The sequence below is a fragment of the Somniosus microcephalus genome, chromosome 12 (genome assembly GCF_052327205.1).
Source record: "Somniosus microcephalus isolate GS21.2 chromosome 12, FLI_Smic_1.0, whole genome shotgun sequence".
NCBI lineage: Eukaryota > Metazoa > Chordata > Chondrichthyes > Squaliformes > Somniosidae > Somniosus > Somniosus microcephalus.
Genome location: NC_140998.1, coordinates 122239588 through 122259300, shown reverse-complemented (window position 1 = coordinate 122259300; position 19713 = coordinate 122239588). Strand labels below are relative to the sequence as shown.

Genomic DNA, 19713 nt, shown 5'->3' with positions numbered 1-19713 from the left:
GTGTTGATGCCCTTACTGCTCTCTCTGTGTTGATGCCCTTACTGCTCTCTCTCTGTGCTGATGCCCTTACTGCTCTCTCTATCTCTGTGCTGATGCCCTTACTGCTCTCTCTATCTCTGTGCTGATGCCCTTACTGCTCTCTCTATCTCTGTGCTGATGCCCTTACTGCTCTCTCTATCTCTGTGCTGATGCCCTTACTGCTCTCTCTCTCTCTCTGTGCTGATGCCCTTGCTGCTCTCTCTATCTCTGTGCTGATGCCCTTAATGCTCTCTCTATCTGTGCTGATGCCCTTACTGCTCTCTCTCTCTGTGCTGATGCCCTTACTGCTCTCTCTCTCTCTGTGCTGATGTCCTTGCTGCTCTCTCTATCTCTGTGCTGATGCCCTTAATGCTCTCTCTATCTGTGCTGATGCCCTTACTGCTCTCTCTCTCTGTGCTGATGCCCTTAATGCTCTCTCTATCTGTGCTGATGCCCTTACTGTTCTCTCTCTCTGTGCTGATGCCCTTACTGCTCTCTCTATCTCTGTGCTGATGCCCTTACTGCTCTCTCTCTCTGTGCTGATGCCCTTACTGCTCTCTCTATCTCTGTGCTGATGCCCTTACTGCTCTCTCTCTCTCTGTGCTGATGTCCTTTGCTGCTCTCTCTCTCTCTGTGCTGATGCCTGTGCTGCTGAGTCTATATCTCTGTGTTGATGCCCTTACTGCTCTCTGTGTTGGTGCCCTTACTGCTCTCTCTGTGTTGATGCCCTTACTGCTCTCTCTCTGTGTTGGTGCCCTTACTGCTCTCTCTGTGCTGATGCCCTTACTGCTCTCTCTCTGTGCTGATGCCCTTACTGCTCTCTCTCTGTGCTGATGCCCTTACTGCTCTCTCTCTCTCTGTGCTGATGTCCTTGCTGCTCTCTCTCTCTCTCTGTGCTGATGCCTGTGCTGCTGAGTCTATATCTGTGTTGATGCCCTTACTGCTCTCTGTGTTGATGCCCTTACTGCTCTCTCTGTGCTGATGCCCTTACTGCTCTCTCTCTGTGCTGATGTCCTTGCTGCTCTCTCTCTGTGCTGATGTCCTTGCTGCTCTATCTGTGCTGATGCCCTTACTGCTCTCTCTCTCTGTGCTGATGCCCTTGCTGCTCTGAGTCTATATCTCTGTGCTGATGCCCTTACTGCTCTCTCTCTCTCTGTGCTGATGTCCTTGCTGCTCTCTCTATCTCTGTGCTGATGTCCTTGCTGCTCTCTCTCTCTGTGCTGATGCCCGTGCTGCTCTGAGTCTATATCTCTGTGTTGCTCCTCTCTCCCTGTGCCGGTCGGTCGGTCGCTCAAACGGCGCCTACTCGCGGTCTCTCATTGCTCGCGGGCGCGGCGATGGAGGTGCAGGCGGAGCGGAGCCGGGGCCGCCGGGGAGGAGGAAGAGGCTGGGGCCGAGGAGCGCGTGGCTCGGGGGACCGGCAGCAGCGGGTACAGGAGCCCGAGCGAGGAGGAGGAGGCGGAGGCCGGGGCTGGCGAGGAGCTCAGGGCCGCGGCTCTCGGGGGGCGCGGCACCTCCGAGGCAGAGGCCACGACCGCGACCGCCCTGTCCAACAGCTGCCGCAGCAGGTACAGGCCAGCGCGGGCCCGGGGTTAGAGTGCGGTAAGGGGCCGGGGAGAGTGAGCTGGGCCTTGGGTGACTGGCTGGGCCCTGGTGGGGAGGCAGTGAAGCCACCGTCCGCCAGCTGAAGCCCTTCAGGCCCAGGCTAGGAATCTCTGGCAGGGAGTTGGTATTTACACAGTGCCCCTCAGGACGCCCCACCGCCAGTGGGCCTCTGCTGAACTGCAGAGGAGCAGAAAGACAGGCACGAACCACAAGTACAGCCACTTCATGCACTGTGGATCCAGAGTTCAGCCTGCCCTGCCAGCTCTGTCCCTCCTACAGATGATAGGTAATTTCCCCCCCAACCATGCCCTCGGTTGAAGCAGGTGACCGCACAGGTAAGATTTTCTGTGAAACCCCTCCTCAACGCCCCAAGTTAAGTTTGTGAAACAGCCGGTATATCAATACAAAAGCAAAATACTGCGGATGCTGGAAATCTGAAATACAAACAGAAAATGCTGGAAATACTCAGCAGGTCAGGCAGCATCTTGGAGAGAGAAACAGAGTCAGCGTTTCAGGTTGATGACCCTTTGTCAGAACTGGAAAAAGCTGGAGATGGAACAGGTTTTTAAGCAAGTGTCAGGGCTGGGGAAGGGGAGGAGAGATTAAGAGACAAAAGGGATGATGGTGCAAGGCAAAAAAAGATGGTAATGGGACAAGTTAAGAAACAAAAGATGGCTCTAGATGAAGTGTAAATGGCGATGGCAGAATGAAAGACAGCTGCCATGTGAGAGAGAGAGAAAAAGATTGGGGCAGAGGTTATGGTCTGAAATTGTTGAACTCGATGTTGAGTTCAGAAGGCTGTAAAGTGCCTAATCGAAAGGTGAGGTGCTGTTCCTCAAGCTTACGTTGAGCTTCATTGGAACAGTGTAAGAGGCCGAGGATGGAGAGATCAGAGTAGGAGTGGAGCGGAGAATTAAAGTGACAGGCGACCGGAAGCTCAGGGTCACCCTTACGGATTGAGCGGAGGTGTTCCGCAAAGCGGTTACCCAATCTGCGTTTGGTCTCCCCAGTATATCAAGTTCACATTGCTACTTACATATTTTTCCAGCTCCAATCAGTTGCATTCCACAGGAGGATGGTGTGGTCAACCATATCATAGAATCATTGAATGGTTACAGCACAGAAGAAGGCCATTCGGCTCGTCGAGCCCGTGCCGGCTCTCTGCAAGAGCACTTCAGCTACTCCCACTCCCCCACCCTTTCCCCGTAGCCCTGCAAAATTTTTTCCTTCAGGTACTTGGCCAACTCCCTTTTGAAAGCCATGATTGAGTCTGCCTCCACCACCCTTTCAGGCAGCGCATTCCAGATCCTAACCACTCGCTGAGTAAACATTTTTTTCCCTCATGTTGCCTTTGATTCTTCTGCAATCACCTTAATCCTATGTCCTCTGGTTCTCGGCCCTTCCGCCAATGGGAACAGTTTCTCTCTATCTACTCTGTCCAGACCCCTTATGATTTTGAACACCTCTATCAAATCTCCTCTCAATCTTCTCTGCTCCAAGGAGAACAACCCCAGCTTCTCCAGTCTATCCACGTAACTGAAGTCCCTCATCTCTGGAATCATTCTCGTAAATCTTTTCTGCACCCTCTCTAAGGCCTTCACATCCTTCCTAAAGTGCGATGTCCAGAATAGACTGCAGAGGTCAAGGTGGGATAATGCAGCATGGTCACAGTCACAGAAGTTTACATTTGTGACTTTTGGTAGGTCTGTTTTGGTGTTGTGGGTGAAGTGGAAATCTGATTGGATTTAAATAGGGAGTTGCAGCAGAGATGGGCATGGATTTGGGAGGCAAAAGCATGTACAAAGACTTTGGTGATGGAACAATAGTCTGCAAGGACAGAGTGTTTGAGGAGGGGGTGATGACAGCAGTTTTGAAAGGGAGGAGGATGGTTCCTGAGGAGAGGAAACCATGTACAATGCCAGCTATATGGGGGCCAGGAAGGGTAGTTTGGGTGGGGTGGGGTGGGCCCGGTCAAGAGTTTTGTGGTAATGGGCTCAAGCGAGCTGGAGGTGAGTCTCGTGGATGAGATGTGCTCGAAGAGTAGATGGGAGAGAAACTAGAGTGTGGCAGGGATTTGGGTGGGGAGCTTTGAGAAGGTTTGACTTGATGGGCAAAGGTAAGAGGTTTTCTTTTTAAAACCTCATTCCCCTTCTATCCACTACACTATGGCTCAGTTGGTAGCATCCTCGCCTGCGAGTCAGAAGGTTGTGGGTTCAAGTCCCACACCAGGGACTTGAGCACAAAAATCTAGGTTGACACGCCAGTGCACTACTGAGGGAGTGCTGCAGTGTCGGAGGTGCTGTCTTTTGGATGAGACATTAGACCGCGGCCCCGTCTGCCCCCTCAGGTGGACATAAACGATCCTATTGCACTATTTCGAAACAGAGCAGGGAAGTTATCTCAGGTGTCCTGGGTGATATTTATCCCTCAATCAACATTACAAAAAAACAGACTATCCGGTCATTATCACATTGCTGTTTGTGGGAGCTGGCTGTGTGCAAATTGACTGCCGCGTTTCCTACGCTACAACAGTGACTACACTTCCAAAAGTACCTCATTGGCTGTAAAGCACTTTGGGACGTTCGGAGGTCATGAAAGGCGCTATATAAATGCAAGTCTTTTTACACTGGGGGAGGGGAGAGAGATATTGTGCCTTCAGTCTCTTTAATGTTCTGCTTGTGTCCTGCAATTCCATGGTCACAGTTTGACCATTTCAATCCTGTTCATGTATATTCACAATTGGCGCTGCATTTATCTTACAGTGCTTCTATCTTTGGAGATCCACTTAAGGATCCACTCTCCTCTGGAGTTAGTACCACCAGCAAAAAGCAACACAAACATTACTGCAGAAGTCATAGGGAATCATGTCTTCCATCTACTGCCAAGCTAAACAGTGTAGTCTGCCTAAACAATTGGTTATGAAATGCTTAACAGCTAACATTCATTTTGGGGCTCCAAAGTTATCAAAGGGTTCCCTGTTTGCTTGGAATTCCTATTCGTAAAATTTTCTGACGATGAAAATTAAAGAAAAAAAGCATTTTCAAAATAGCTGCTGCAAAAAATAATTTTCTCCTTGCAATGCAACCGAGTCTCTCTCTGCTCAGCAACGTTTCCTTCCTCGTTATCATTGCGTTCATTGATGAACACTCACTCTGCACGTGAACACCTCTGCTTTTCTTTTTGTTTTCAGCATTGTGTAAATTATTGAGACCAAGTGTAGAACTCTGATATTGGGAGACGCAAATGCTGAAAGTCAGGTGTGATTAGGTACTGGGGTTTGGGAGTTTCATTAATGTTGACATAGGCTGCTTGCATCAAACCCTCCATCTGCCATTAGGGGAATTTTATTTATTAATAAAAATTCAAATAAAAATACTTTAGATTTAGAGTTTATAATTGAAAAGCCCTAAAATATTGTGAATATTGACGTGCTGAAACACTGAAAGGTGGCCACACTTCAGAAGTAATTCATTCGATGTGAAGCAATTTGGGCCAACCTGAGGACTCTATTGTCACTTTTGGGATGCTTTTGCCTTTTTTACTCTATTTTTGGGCTCTTGTATTTCAGGCTATGCTGATAGGTACGCTCGAGCTCAGTACTGTTTTCACTCACCCTAATATCTAAGTAAAATCGGTAGCACATATAGGTAATAAACGGACGACCCTTTTCAGATTGTTTTGGGTACTACATAGAAAGAGCTTGTATTTATATAGCGCCTTTCACGACCTGAGGATGTCCCAAAGCACTTTACAGCCAATGAAGTACTTTTGATGTGTAGTCACTGTTGTAATGTGGGAAATGTGGCAGCCAATTTACACACAGTAGGATCCCACAAACAGCCTGTACCTTCATGGGATCATCCTTGTTTTCAGAATGCAGCAGAATAACACTACTCTAAACGTTGTCTTGGGCTTAAACTGCCAAAAAAACAATTAACCATAACAGAACAAGTGATTAGAAGTGAATAATAGCAGTAGGACAGCTTATATTTTTACAATAGTTGATTAGCTTTGCTAGCTCCTTGTATTGTAGAAAATAATAAATAGTTTGCAACTTTTATATTGATCTAAGAAATTAAGTAATTTTCTTATGTAGTAGTTATTTTTCCTTAATAACAACAGAAAATGCTGGAAAAACTCAGCAGGTCAGGCAACATCCGTGGAGAGAAATTTGAGTTGACGTTTCGGGTCGAACCCTTCAAAACTGGAAAGAAAAGAAAATAGATCGAAGGCAGGGCTGCGATCGGACAAAAGATGTGAAAGAAACAAAAGAGCTAGACGAGATGGTAATAGGCTGAGATTAGGTGTAAAGTGTACTGGCAGGGCAAGAGATAGCTGCCAGGTGTGAGAGAGAAACAAAAGGAAAGGAAAGCAGAAGTTATCTTGCTTGATTAACTCTCCAGACAGACTTTCTGATTTGGGAAAAAAAAGACTGATAAAGACTTTTAAATAGTGACAGGGATGAGGCAGAATTTAATTACCTATATGGTCAATTCAAAAAGGAGCTGCCAGTCAAACTGCTATATGAACAAATCAAACAGAATGTTTGCATCTCCCTCTCTGACCACTTGACATTAGACAAACCAACTAACTGTTGCAAAAATGTACCGACTTAGGCTGGACTATGATTTGTGTGAGTGAAGCTGATTTTTAACTCCTTGTATAATGTTTCAGAATATAAGAAGCTAAATTTTAGACAAAATTGCACGTGGAGTTTTTTGAAAATCAAGGTATACTATAACCCACTTGCTAGTTCTCAAGTGCTAGCTTAATTACCTTCCGGAAGAATTCTTCGTGTGGGATTTGTTGAATGTAAAATCATGATGACTACGATTTTATCCCATTGTTACAATTTCGGCTACTTCTCAATGCTCTTTATTTGGAGCTCTTTAGAAAATCCAGGTTCCATAGGCAAGTCAGTGCTTCCTGTGCGTGGAAATTGGTCCGTATGTGTGAAATACCTGATTGTTCACCCTTTGGCCTGCAATGAACCCTTTTTATCATTGAGTGTGCTCTGGAAATAGCCACCATTCATTCCTGATCTCTTCAACTGGCAGAATACCATTATGAAGACTGTAGCTCAGGCAAAGTTAATCAGAATTTTCTAAAAAAAATATCTTATAGAAGCATGAATAAATCACCAGGTTAGATAGAAATGAATTACAGTACATAGATTTCACTTCTCCATATGCAGCATAACAAATTGTTTTGAAATTTTACCTAACTTTCTAACAAACCCAAGGCTGTGGTATATATATCTCTGGAGGCCTCTGAGCATACAGATATCAATCAAGTTAGATTACAAAGCTCAACGTGAACCTCATGAAATGTTGTGAATCAAAGCTCCTTTCCAATGACTCAACCGTTGGGGGTCTCGTGACTGCGATTGCAGGGCAGGCTTTGGATCGGGGGCTGGTTCAGCCGCGATTGCGGGGCAAACTTCAGATTGGGGCTGGAGGGTGGGGAGGCCACTGATTGCGGCATGGGGGTGAGAGAGGCCATCGATCAGGAGGGGGGAGACAGGCTGGTAGCAGCAGAAGGGAGGGGTGGGGGGAAGAAGTTCTGCTCTTCCTTGTCCACGAACTTTCTCCCACCTGCCGGGAGGTTAATATCGAGGCCAATGATTGCCTGCCCTAGCAGGACACCCCCAATGGGACAACAATCACAGTTGGCTCACATTTACTAGCTGGTATTCTTTGAAACCTCTCTAATAAGAATTCCTTAAATTAAACACCTATTGTTCTGCACAGGATGCACAACTTGGTTTGCAGAGTTAAAAGAGCTATTGAGGTATCAAATTGGTCTGTCCCAAATGTTGGATAAGAGCTGCAAGATTTACCCTTACTGACAGAGGAGGGAGCTATAAGGAAAGACTGGAGATATTTGGGACCTCGTGGAAAAGGTAAATCTAGAACCTTTTTTCAAATTAAACAATGACAGGACAAGGTAAAGGGTTCAAATTGATGAAAGACAAATTTAGGTCTAGTGTCTAGAAGTTCTTCACACAAAGGTGATCAAAACTTGCAATGGAAAGTGGAGGCAAGAACCTTGGAATAAATTAGGAAAATTGGATGCCTGGTGTGGGGAGAAGGATGATCTTCCTTATTTTCCCTCTGTTTTGCATGGCTTGTGCCATTTGGTTTATTTTCTGTAATTGGTCTAGCCCTACAGCTGTGTGGTGTGGGTGCATTACATAAATGTTCAAGTTCACGATCTACAAATTAATTCTATCTCAGTTTATCAGGCGGTGATAACAATGGTGTCACTTTGTAAGGAATTGAAGTAACCAGTGCAGATTTCATTGTTGTACAGAGCGTGGATTATGAACTTGAACAGATTGTGCTGCTTTTATTTGTGTGTTTATACACAGTCACAGATGTAATCACAAGAGAGCTTTTGGTGGAATACAAAAGTGCATTGCATGTTGGATGTGGAGTATATTAACACCATAAGGATTACATACCCCAAGCATTTTTAAATCAGCTGCTTCTTCAGTGCAGATACATGTTTTGTTTTAGCAGTTGTGTCTTTTTAATTTGAAGGTTGAAGATGATGTGGACATAAAGGAAGATTATGATCAACCAAATGAATTTTCTAGAAGAAAAATAGTTTCAAACTGGGACAGATACAAAACAGAAGAAAAAGAACTCGATGATGGTGGAGAATCTTTGCGAGGTGCAGATTTCAATGTGCTGCTGAGTTCTGCAGGTAGGAAAACGATGTTCTTCAAGTGTGCAAGATAGATTAAACTGCTTAACAAATTTCACACTTTAAATGGAAATTCTTTTTGAGATTCATCTTCAACATTTCTTTTTAATGCATAAAAAAGGAATGGTACAGTACAAGTGAAAGGTGCAGTACTTGAGGCAAACTAGATACCCTCTGTGCCTCTCTTGGCATTTTTCCAGGCACCCATCACTGCATCCTTATGAGTAGCACCCTCCTCCCTTTCCTCCTCTCTCTCCAGCCTTCTTGCCCAGCATGCCTGCTGGGGGCTAACCACGCCAGCCTCCTTCCTGTTCCCCTCACTCCGCGCACTAGCTGCTTGGATTTTGCCAGATCAACATCACTGCCCTTTCCACATTTTCCTCCAGGATGATTAACTTAACATCTTGGCTTTGACTGAAACTTGTCCCATGGGTGGCCCATTGCCTCTTGCTGAAGCCTCCAAAACTGGCATTCCGTTTGACCACCCTGCCTCGGTGAAACTACTGTGATGGCAGTGTGGCCCTTATCACCAAATCAGACCTTGGTCTTTCCCCTGTTCCTCTGGTACCTTCACCTTTGATCAACTCATGCTGTTCCTCACCATCTCCTTTAAAATCTTTGTTGTCTACTACTCCTCCAAGCACCACCCCAAATTTCTCCCATAATATCCTCCCTCATTGCCGCCTTCTGCATCTGTACCGAGCATCTTCTCATCCTCAGTGATCACAATTTCCATCTCAGCTCCCTTGCCCTCCCTCCACTTGTCCTTCTCTCCTCTCTAAACCTCTCCTATATAAACTCTCCTACCTACATTCATGGCCACTGCCTTGACCTCACCATCTCCCTTGGTGTCAATCACAGACAAGACTGTCTCTGACCACTTCCTACACTCTTCACCAACAACATCCCCCACCCTCTTCCAACCCCACTTCTTTCTACCCCTGCGCATGGAAAAAAGACTTCCCCCCCCCCCCCCCCCCCCCAAATTCCCTTACAACTGTACTTTCAAACTTCCAACTGCTTAGACTTTGATCCTCCATTCACCACAATATTTCTGCTCAACCAGTCCCTTAGCTTCACATTTGTTGCCCATGTCCAACAGAACCTTTACTCTCTCCCATCCTGGTCTTTTGCCCTGGTATGGCCCTCATCTTTGCTCCCTCAAGTCCAAGGAACTTCAGCATATCTGGCACACAACTGGTTTAATCATCCATTGCCAGATCCAGCTGGACCATACCAAGCAGACCTGACTATCCTCTGCCAAAACTGCTCAATACTCTAGTAGACTGACCCTGAAAATAAACCATGGCTTCTCTTTTGTTCTGTTCACCCTCAACTCCAACATGTGCGAGGAGCTCATGGATTCTTTGTTACTAAGATTGAGACCATCTATTCAGTTTCCTCTGCCGCAGTTTCTCCCCCCCGCCCCCCCCACTTCCCCTTGACCCAGCTGACTTTTCAGATTAATGTAAAAGATCCAATTGCACTATTTGAAGAAGAGCCAGCAGTTCATCCAGTGTCTTGGCCAGCATTCTGTCTGCAACTAGCACCGCACAAAAAATAGATTAATTAGGACTTTACTGTACGCATTTTGGTTGCTTCATTTTCCTACACAAGTCTTTTCAATCTCCAGTATTTGCAACTTTTTGTCCTTTTTATATCTCTTCATTACTTCACAGTTTTCTTAGCAGTTTCCAGGTCATTGAAGCCTGGAAGTCCCCCTCTGTGATAGGCATATTTATTGATTCCTTTCCGCTCTACCTCCTGCTCCCTTTTTTCAACCTTATTAAAATGCTTGTTTATTTTGTAGTCTTCAGTTCTGATGAAAGGTACACACCCAAAACGTCAAACTCTGTTTTTTCTCTTTTCACATTACTGTATATTTGCAGCATTTTCTATTTTCATTTCAGGTTTCCAGCATTTGGAGTTTTTTCTTTTTATAATTACTATAATTAAGTCTTCCGATGATACAAAAGTACAGTATATGCTGAGATTGGCAATAAGGAGATTATTAGATTGTAAACTGATGCAGTTAAATTAAAGTGAATGTGTTCATAAATGACAAATGTCATTTCATGCGGAAAAGTGATGTGTTGTGTACATTGGGCCAGGCACCCTAAGGCATGTGTACTCTGCATGGGTGCCCCTTAAAATGAGTGCAGGATGTCTCGGAGCGGCTGCAGGGCATTCTGGAGGGGGAGGGTGAACAGCCAGTTGTCATGGTGCATATAGTTACCAACAATATAGGTAAAAAACAGGATGATGTCCCAAAAGCTGAATATAGGGAGTTGGAGGTAAATTAAAAAATAGGACCTTAAAGGTAGTAATCTCAGGATTGCTACCAGTGCCACGTGCTAGTCACAGTAGAAATAGAAGGATATTTCAGATGAATATGTGGCTAGAAGAATGGTGCAAGGGAGAGGTATTCAAATTCCTGGGACATTGAAACTGGTTCTGGGGGAGGTGGGACCAGTACAAACTGGACAGGCAGGACTGGGACCGATATCCTAGGACTAAAATGGCAGGGGATTGGGAACCTGTGCAGGGAGACAGAGGAAAGGGAAGCAAGGATAGAAGCAAAAGACAGGAAGGAAAAAAGCAAAAGTGGAAGTCGGAGAAATCAAGTGTGTAAATCAAACATGGCCGCAGTAAACAATAATTCTAAAAGGTCTAAGAGTGTTAAAAAAACAAGCCTGAAGGCTTTGTGTCTTAATGCGAGGAGCATTTGTAATAAGGTGGATGAATTAGCTGCGCAAATAGATGTAAACAGATATGATATAATTGGGATTACGGAGACATGGCTCCAGGGTGACCAAGGCTGGGAATTCAAAATCCAGGAGTATTCAATATTCAGGAAGGACAGGCAAAAAGGAAAAGGCGGTGGGGTAGCATTGCTGGTTAAAGAGGAGATTAACACAATAGTAAGGAAGGATATTAGCTCTGATGATGTGGTATCTGTATGGGTAGAGCTGAGAAATATCAAGGGGCAGAAAACGTTAGTGGGAGTTGTATACAGACCCCCAAATGGTAATGCTGAGGTTGGGGATGGCATTAAACAGGAAATTAGAGATGCGTGCTATAAGGGCACAGCAGTTATCATGGGTGACTTTAATCTACATATAGATTGGTCTAACCAAATTAGTAACAATACTGTGGAAGAGGAATTCCTAGAGTGTATACGGGATGGTTTCCTGGACCAATATGTCGAGGAACCAACTAGAGATCAGGCCATCTTAGACTGGGTATTTATGTAATGAGAAAGGATTAATTAGCAATCTTGTTGTGCGAGGCCCCTTGGGGAGGAGCGATCATAATATGATAGAATTCTTCATTAAGATGGAGAGTGAAGTAGTTCATTCAGAGACTTGGGTACTGAATTTAAATAAAGGAAACTACGATGGCGCGAGTTGGCTAAGATGGATTGGGGAATGTTACTTAAAGGGCTGAACGTGAATAGGCAATGGCAAACATTTAAAGATCGCATGGATGAACTACAGAATTTGTTCATCTCTGTTTGGCATAAAAATAAAACAAAAAAGGTGACTCAACATTTGCTAACAAGGGAAATTAGGGATAGCATAAGATCCAAGGAGAGGACATATAAATTGGCCAGAAAAAGCAGCAAACCTGAGGATTGGGAGCAGTTTATGATTCAGCAAAGGAGGACAAAGGGATTAATTAAGAGGGGGGAAAATAGAGTATGAGAGTAAGCTTGAAGGGAACATAAGAACTGACTGTAAAAGCTTTTATAGATATGTGAAGAGAAAAAGATTGGTAAAGTCAAGCATAGGTCCCTTGCAGTCAGAATCAGGGGAATTTATAATGGGGAACAAAGACATGGCAGACCAATTAAATACATACTTTGGTTCTGTCTTTACAAAGGAGGACACAAATAACCTCCCAGAGATGTCGGGGAACATAGGGTCTAATGAGAGGGAGGAACTGAATGAAATCAGTATTTGTAGGGAAATGGTGTTAGGGAAATTGACGGGATTGAAGGCTGATAAATCCCTAGGTCCTGATAATCTACACCCTAGGGTACTTAAGGAAGTGGCCCTAGAAATAGTAGATGCATTGCAGATCATCTTCCAAAATTCTATAGACTTGAACAGTTCCCATGGATTGGAGGGTAGCCCCAATATTTAAAAAAGGTGATAGAGAAAAAACTGGGAATTATAGACTGGTAAGCCTAACATCGGTAGTGGGGAAAATGCTGGAGTTCATTATAAAAGACGTAATAGCAGAGCACTTGGAAAACAGTGACAGGATTGGACAAAGTCAACATGGATTTACAAAAGGTAAATCATGCTTGACTAATCTACTGGAATTTTTTGAGAATGTAACTGGTAGAATAGATAAGGGAGAACCAGTGGATGTGGTGTATTTGGACTTTCAGAAGGCTTTCGATAAGGTCCCGCATAAGAGACTAGCGTGCAAAGTTAAAGCACATGGGATTGGGGGTAAGGTACTGACTTGAATAGAGAACTGGTTGGCAGACAGGAAGGCAAAAGTTGGAATAAACGGGTCTTTTTCCGAGTGGAAGGCAGTGACTAGTGGGGTACCACAGGGATCGGTGCTGGAACCCCAGTTATTCACACTATATATTAATGATCTAGACGAGGTAACTAGATGTAATATCACCAAGTTTGCAGATGACACAAAGCTGGGTGGGCGTGTGTGCTGTGAGGAGGATGCAGAGAAACTCCAGTACGATTTGGACAGGTTGGGCGATTGGGCAGATGCATGGCAGATGCAGTATAAGGTGGATAAATGCGAGGTTATCCACTTTGGTGGCAAAAACAGGAAGGCAGATTATTATCTGAATGGCAATAGATTGGGAAAAGGTGAAGTGCAACGAGACCTGGGTGTTCTTGTGCACTAGTCGCTGAAGGTAAGCCTGCAGGTGCAGCAGGCGGTTAAGAAGGCAAATGGTATGCTGGCCTTCATAGCCAGAGGATTCGAGTACAGGAGCAAGGATGTCTTGCTGCAGTTGTACAGGGCCTTGGTGAGACCACACCTTGAGTATTGTGTGCAGCTTTGGTCGCCTTATCTGAGGAAGGATGTTCTTGCCATGGAGGGAGTGCAGCGAAGATTCACCAGACTGATACCTGGGATGGCAGGAATGACGTAGGAAGAGAGATTGGGTCGATTAGGCTTATATTCGCTAGAGCTTAGAAGAATGAGAGGGGATCTCATTGTAACTTATAAAATTCTAACAGGACTAGACAGACTAGATGCAGGACGGCTGTTCCCGATGGCAGGTAAGTCCCGAACCAGGGGTCACAGTCTAAGGATAAGGGGTAAGCCATTTAGGACTGAGATGAGGAGGAATTTCTTCACCCAGAGGGTGGTGAACCTGTGGAATTCTCTACCACAGAAGACAGTTGAGGCCAATTAATTAAATATATTCAAGAAGGAGTTAGATATATTTCTTAAGGCTAAGGGGATCAAGGGATATGAGGAGAAGGCAGGAACAGGGTACTGAATTTGGATGATCAGCCATGATCGCATTGAATGGCGGAGCAGGCTCGAGGGGCCGAATGGCCTCCTCCTGCTCCTACCTTCTATGTTTCTCCTATGTTTCAATGTAGGACAAGGTCTTGGGGCTGGTCACTAACCAGTTACTAAAGATTCACAAACAATGTGAGATAGCTATAGGAAAAGTAAATAGGATTTTTGGAAATCATGCTAAATCAATAAAGTTCAAAACCAAGAGCACAATGCTTAAGTAATATAAGGATTTGGTACTTTGACAATTGGACTATTGTGTTTAGTCTTGGTCCATACTGATGCCTCATGGATAACCATGGCCTTCTTTTGTTTACCTTATGGAGTTGGGGAAGAATTTCCTGAAATTGACCATAGTTTTTCTTGTCTCTGTCAGGAGTTAAGATTACCAGCTCTTAGGAAGGATGATGCATGAAATTGTACTGTCTGGTGAGCAGGGTGAGGCTGATGAGCCTGTCGGTTGTTTTTCACGCTTTTCCTATGTTCCTGTTTGCTTGTGGCGAGCATTATAGCCAAGCTCAAGTGTGTCCTCGCCCAATCTCTTCTAATACGCACGTTAGAGCAGCAATCAGGAGTTGCAACTCTATCTGATTTCCTCCGCCCACCCCACCCATTACCAGTCTAGCGGCACAGAGGCCAATTGTAGTGCTCCAACTGCTGCCCTGGCTGAGATCAGCTAACTCCGTGAAGCAGCGATAGCAAACATCTAAGTATGAGCAAATGTCCATTCAACCTCATATATATTAATCACAAACTTCTTTTACAGTAGGAAAAGTTGAATGCCTACAGTATTTCTGTTGCATTTGTGTATTACTCTTATCAATTTGCTGCCCCCCAAATCTTTAGATTTTGTTCATACTTTATGAGCTAGATTGTGAAAGTACATGGCCCGGATTTTGCGGTAATTATAACGGTGAGGCTATCAGCGCTCACTTATTATGGTGTTAATCGGGCAGCAACTTCTGGTGTCCACACGTGCATAGTTAAATAAGGAAATCTGGAAGTTTCTGTCTGATTGCCCCTGCTCCTACACAAGCTGCGTTACGCTGGTACCTCGTCAATAGACTCGGCATTGAAATACATGTAAGGGTGTGAAGTTGTTGTACGTACCCACTAGTTAGCCACTAAACACGCCAGGAAAAGTTAGGGCTTGTCCATTCAAGTGCAAGTGATTTTTTAACGGTGTGATAAGTCCTAATTACTGCCAAACAACCTCTCTAACACTGAAAGTTAATTATTACAAGTGTGGAGTCTCATTCCTTCAGATTTTAATTATTGTTGTTTAAAAAAATCATTTTTTAACTTTTTCATTTGGTCTCTTTTATATCTCTTAATCTCATCTTGCTTTCCCTTTCTGTACATGATTTGGCATTGAGTTAAATATTCTAACTTGCACTTCCTGGTTTAGACTTGGCGTGCCTCAGTAAGGATTCTTCAGTCTGATCTGTTGCTTGCTCTGTTCACACATGTCCCAGATCCCCTATAGAGGGCGCCGTGCTGTATTGGACTCCTGATGACCATAAGTTGCCACTCAAAAGTCCACTACAAGTCTGTGGGTAGCTGTAATCGTAATGAACACCGAGCGCCGTTTGTTCACTGCTGACCGCAAAATCTGGCCATTGTGTGGCTAAGTACCTTTTTCTGAAAAATTGCCCTGATACTCCCAACAGGATTCCCCTCTTACATCAGATTTTTGTTTTAAATTGTTTATTAATAATTTTGAAGGAAAAGGTTTTTAAAAAAAACTCTGAGATGAGGAAGGAATTCTACTAGAGATGGCAGTTTATAATCGTAATTGCACATTCCAGTTATTTTTTTGAAAGTGTGTCTTGCTGTGTGCCCAAGCACTCTGCTGTACACCATCGGTAGCTGTCTCTCCAATTTCACACTGTGTCTCCAGATCCTTTAGCCCGGGTTGATTCTATTCGATTATTTAGGAGCTTTCCACTACCTTAATTACATTGCTATCAAAAAGGGAGAAAAAGATAATAGGATTGGAAAATAGGAAAGATGATAAAATAATTATATGAAAATAATAAGAATATGAGAAATAAAGGAAGCAACAAAATAAAATAGGCCAGATAGTACAGTACATCATTACCGAGGGACTGCATTATGGAGTGGTTGTACGTGGGTTGTTCCACAATCCTCACCAGAGTTCCAGAAATCAAATGGTGCCCACTGCAGGTTATTTGCCAGCTCACTTCCAAGATGGAGGGCAATTCAAAGAGTGAATCAGCTTTCAATCACCACCACTGTCTGGTTCAGAGTCATACTAGTAGGTACCTGCAACCAGATTGCTTATTAACCGATTTGGTTGATGGGAAAATAACGTAACTTATGAGATAGAACAAAAAGAGAAACAGATAGGGGGGGGAAAAAAAAGCAAGAGAAGCATCGAGCCGAATTAAAGAATGAGGTAGAGAGTTACGAGAATAAAGATTGAAATAAGTTGCTCATAAGAATCAAAAGAATGAAACAGTTAAAGAATAAAAGGGAGCATTTGAATTTCCTAAATTCACTGTAGCTTCCTGTGATTTTCATGTGTAGTTGGTGTCTAAATGGAATAAAAGCAGAACTATGTCTAACACACTTAAGTGATTGCTGTGAAGTGGCATTGCATTTAGTTATCTGCAAACACCTCTCATATGGTTTGTTTTGGACTGGTAACACTAAGTTTAAAAGTGATACAGCGAAGATTCACCAGGCTGATACCTGGGATGGCAGGAATGACGTATGAGGAGAGATTGTGTCGATTGGGCTTATACTCACTGGAGTTTAGAAGATTGAGAGGGGATCTCATCGAAACCTATAAAATTCTGTCAGGCCTGGGCAGACTAGATGCTGGAAGGATGTTCCCGATGGTCGGGGAGTCCAGAACCAGGGGTCATAGTCTAACGATAAGGGGTAGGACATTTAGGACTGAAATGAGGAGGAATTTCTTCACCCAGAGAGTGGTGAACCTGTGGAATTCTCTGCCGGTGGAGGCCAGTTCATTAAATATATTCAAGAAAGAGTTGGATATATTTCTTAAGGCTAAAGGGATCAAGGGATATGGGGAGAACGCAGGGACAGGGTACTGAATTTGGATGATCAGCCATGATCTCATTGAATGGCGGAGCAGGCTCGAAGGGCCGAATGACCTACTCCTGCTCCTATGTTTCTATATTGCAGTCTTTTATTGCCATCCTGCTTTTGACACTTTTTTGTTAAGTCTCAATTTCTGTAAGTGCCCATTCTTATTTTTTTAATTGGATTGTTGTCTTGTTTTTCCAAAGAAAATATTAGATTCATTATCGTGTTACCTCAGTAATTATTTATGTGTTTGCAGTTTTTATGATTGGCAGCAAAATGAGATTCTCTGCAAATTAGTAACGGGAGCAGCTACAGAAAGTGGCCAATGTGTTACAGTAACTTAGTTGCAAATTGGTTTCTCTTCAATACTTCATGGAAGCAAACTGCATTCAATTGGCATAAATGCCTGTTTCTGTCTCTTTGCACCATTTGCTACAGTTTAAGCCAGAAAGTTGGATGTGACAATACTGCATATTTGAATTAAAACCTACTCTCTTAACGGTCATTTATTAATTAAAAAAAAATCTTCCTTTAATGAAGTATTAAGTCAGTTACTAGCCACGGAAATGAATATAAATCAGTTTATCTGATTCCTTAGTCAGTTCTTCACCCAAGTAATGTGCTGAACCATATTGTACGATAGCAAAATACTGCAGATGTTGGAAATCCGAAATAACAACAGAAAATGTTTTCTGTTTTCTGTTGCTGAACCATATTGCTGTTTTACCTCGCTCTCAATTTACAGCTTTACAGATTTCTTGCCGACTTTGAGGCTGGTACTAGTTAGTGTTCGTGCCTCATTCTAGTCCACTGGTCGTTCTATCCACCTTCAGATTCTGTGTATCACACTTTTAATGTAAAGTATGCGTTACATTCTCTGCATTGTACATTATAGTACAACTAAATAGGCCAGGTGTTTTCAACAAAGTTTTGTACTTGTAATATCTGTTGCTATCTTTTATTTTAAATGCTGCTCACAGTCCATGGAGCAGGCAATTGATATTTCCTGGTAGGTGTAACAGCAAAGACCGTTGGAATACAAGTAAGGCTGATGGCAAGACTGGCTAAAGTCACAGCTGCACTTTGGAAATCTAAATTGATGGATTGTGAGTTTGTGACTCTTGCTAGCAAAATACTGTTCACGTTTGACTTACGATCAAAAGGCCAAAAAAATCCACTTGGAATTTGCTAATGATTTATTATAGTATTAAATTGAAATTCCCCAAAACATGGCTACTATGTAATCATTTTTATAATTTGCCCATTATGAGAATCCAATGGGACGTTAATCTCAGTTATGCCATTTTTTGTAGCATACAAATACACAAAAAAAATGATGTCTTTAAGAATTTGCATTTATATAACACGTATCACATCCTCATGATGTCCCAAAGTGCTGTACAAGCAGCAGATTATCTTTTGAAGTGCAGTCACTGTTGTTAGATCGGCAAACGTGGCAGGCAATTTGCGCACAATAAGGTCCCATCTGCAATTGAATGAATAACCAGATAATCTCTTTTTGGTAATTTTGGTTGAGGAAGGAATGTTGGCCATGACACTTGGAAAACTCCCTGCTCTTCCTTAAGTAGTGCCATGCGATCTTTTACATACACCAGTGTAGGCTGACAGGGCCTCAGTTTAATGTCTCATCCAAAAGACAACACCCCTGACAATGCAACACTCCCCAATACTGCACTGGGAAATAATGTGTAGGAAATACTTTAACAGACTTAAGATTACCAATGGCATTTTAAATCTGCTGGAAGTCTGAGGCAGAAATAGACAGCTGGTAGAGTATGCCATACCGCAATATTATAAATAATATTTCTGAGCTAAATAAGTTGCCCTTTCCCCCAAAATTAAATGGTTTGATGATGCTTCCTGTAGTAGCATTCTATCCCAATTCATTTTTGTCAGTTATTCAGGCTTCACCGCTGATTTAGGGCATTCAGTTTATTGCGGAAAAGATGCTGAAAATTGCAGCGACAGCTGCCACGTCTTTCAGGTCAGTCTTGCTGTGACATTGGTTCTCTCCCCGTCACTCTGCTTGCTTTCCTCACATGTTCTCCACACTGGTCTTTTTCTCTTGTTCCTGCTCAAGCTGTCTGCTCAGCTCCTGATCCCATGCTAATTCTTTATCTCTGCCTATTGGGTAGCAAACATAACTTTGTGACTGACATACCTTTTGGAATTTTTAAGGAAAAGCATACCACGTGCAATAAGTGACGAAATTTGCAGGATATGTCACGCCACAATGAATATTTGCTCTCTCTAGTGGCTACTCCATATAGTTATTCTATTTCCTCTGTTAACATTTTCTTTCTGGCTGACAGATTTTAACTAATATTTAAGTACGGCCTGTATGGAATGGTACCTTGGGCACGGCATGATATGATTGTATAGCAGTTTCATCACCATCGTCAGTGATTTGTGGTACATGGGTGTTTCAGAATTGCAAGTAAAAGCTGTGTGCAATCTCATGCTTCACAGAATAATTGTTTGCAAAACCAATGAGTCCCATATACAACAGCTTACATTTCCACAGTGCTCCTTGTACACTGTTTCAGTGCACTACAAAAATGTGTCACCAAGCAGGTTGAGAAAAAGTGGAAAAAATAGAGGTTAGGAAAAGGAGGGGGCTGGTGGTGGTAAAAGCAGAGTCAAAGAGAAGGGTTTTAAGAGGCTTTTGAAAGCATCGAGATGACAAGGCAGATGGATTTTGAAAGGAAGTTCAGAGGGTCGGAGCATAGTGGCTATAAGAATGAGGAGTAATTTTGTGCCAGAGGGGTGGAAGATGTG

At 43.4% G+C, this 19713-nt stretch overlaps 1 protein-coding gene across 1 annotated transcript in view; it reads left to right on the top strand.

Moving 5' to 3' along the window:
* The first annotated feature begins 918 nt into the window (after window positions 1-918).
* Window positions 919-19713, top strand: part of aven (apoptosis, caspase activation inhibitor) — a 93332-nt gene continuing 74537 nt past the window's right edge. The window contains exons 1-2 of the mRNA XM_086003498.1: window positions 919-1586; window positions 8166-8331. Of these exons, the coding sequence (XP_085859624.1) occupies window positions 1356-1586; window positions 8166-8331 (397 nt within the window). The 5' untranslated portion in view covers window positions 919-1355. The remainder of the gene's footprint in view (window positions 1587-8165; window positions 8332-19713) is intronic.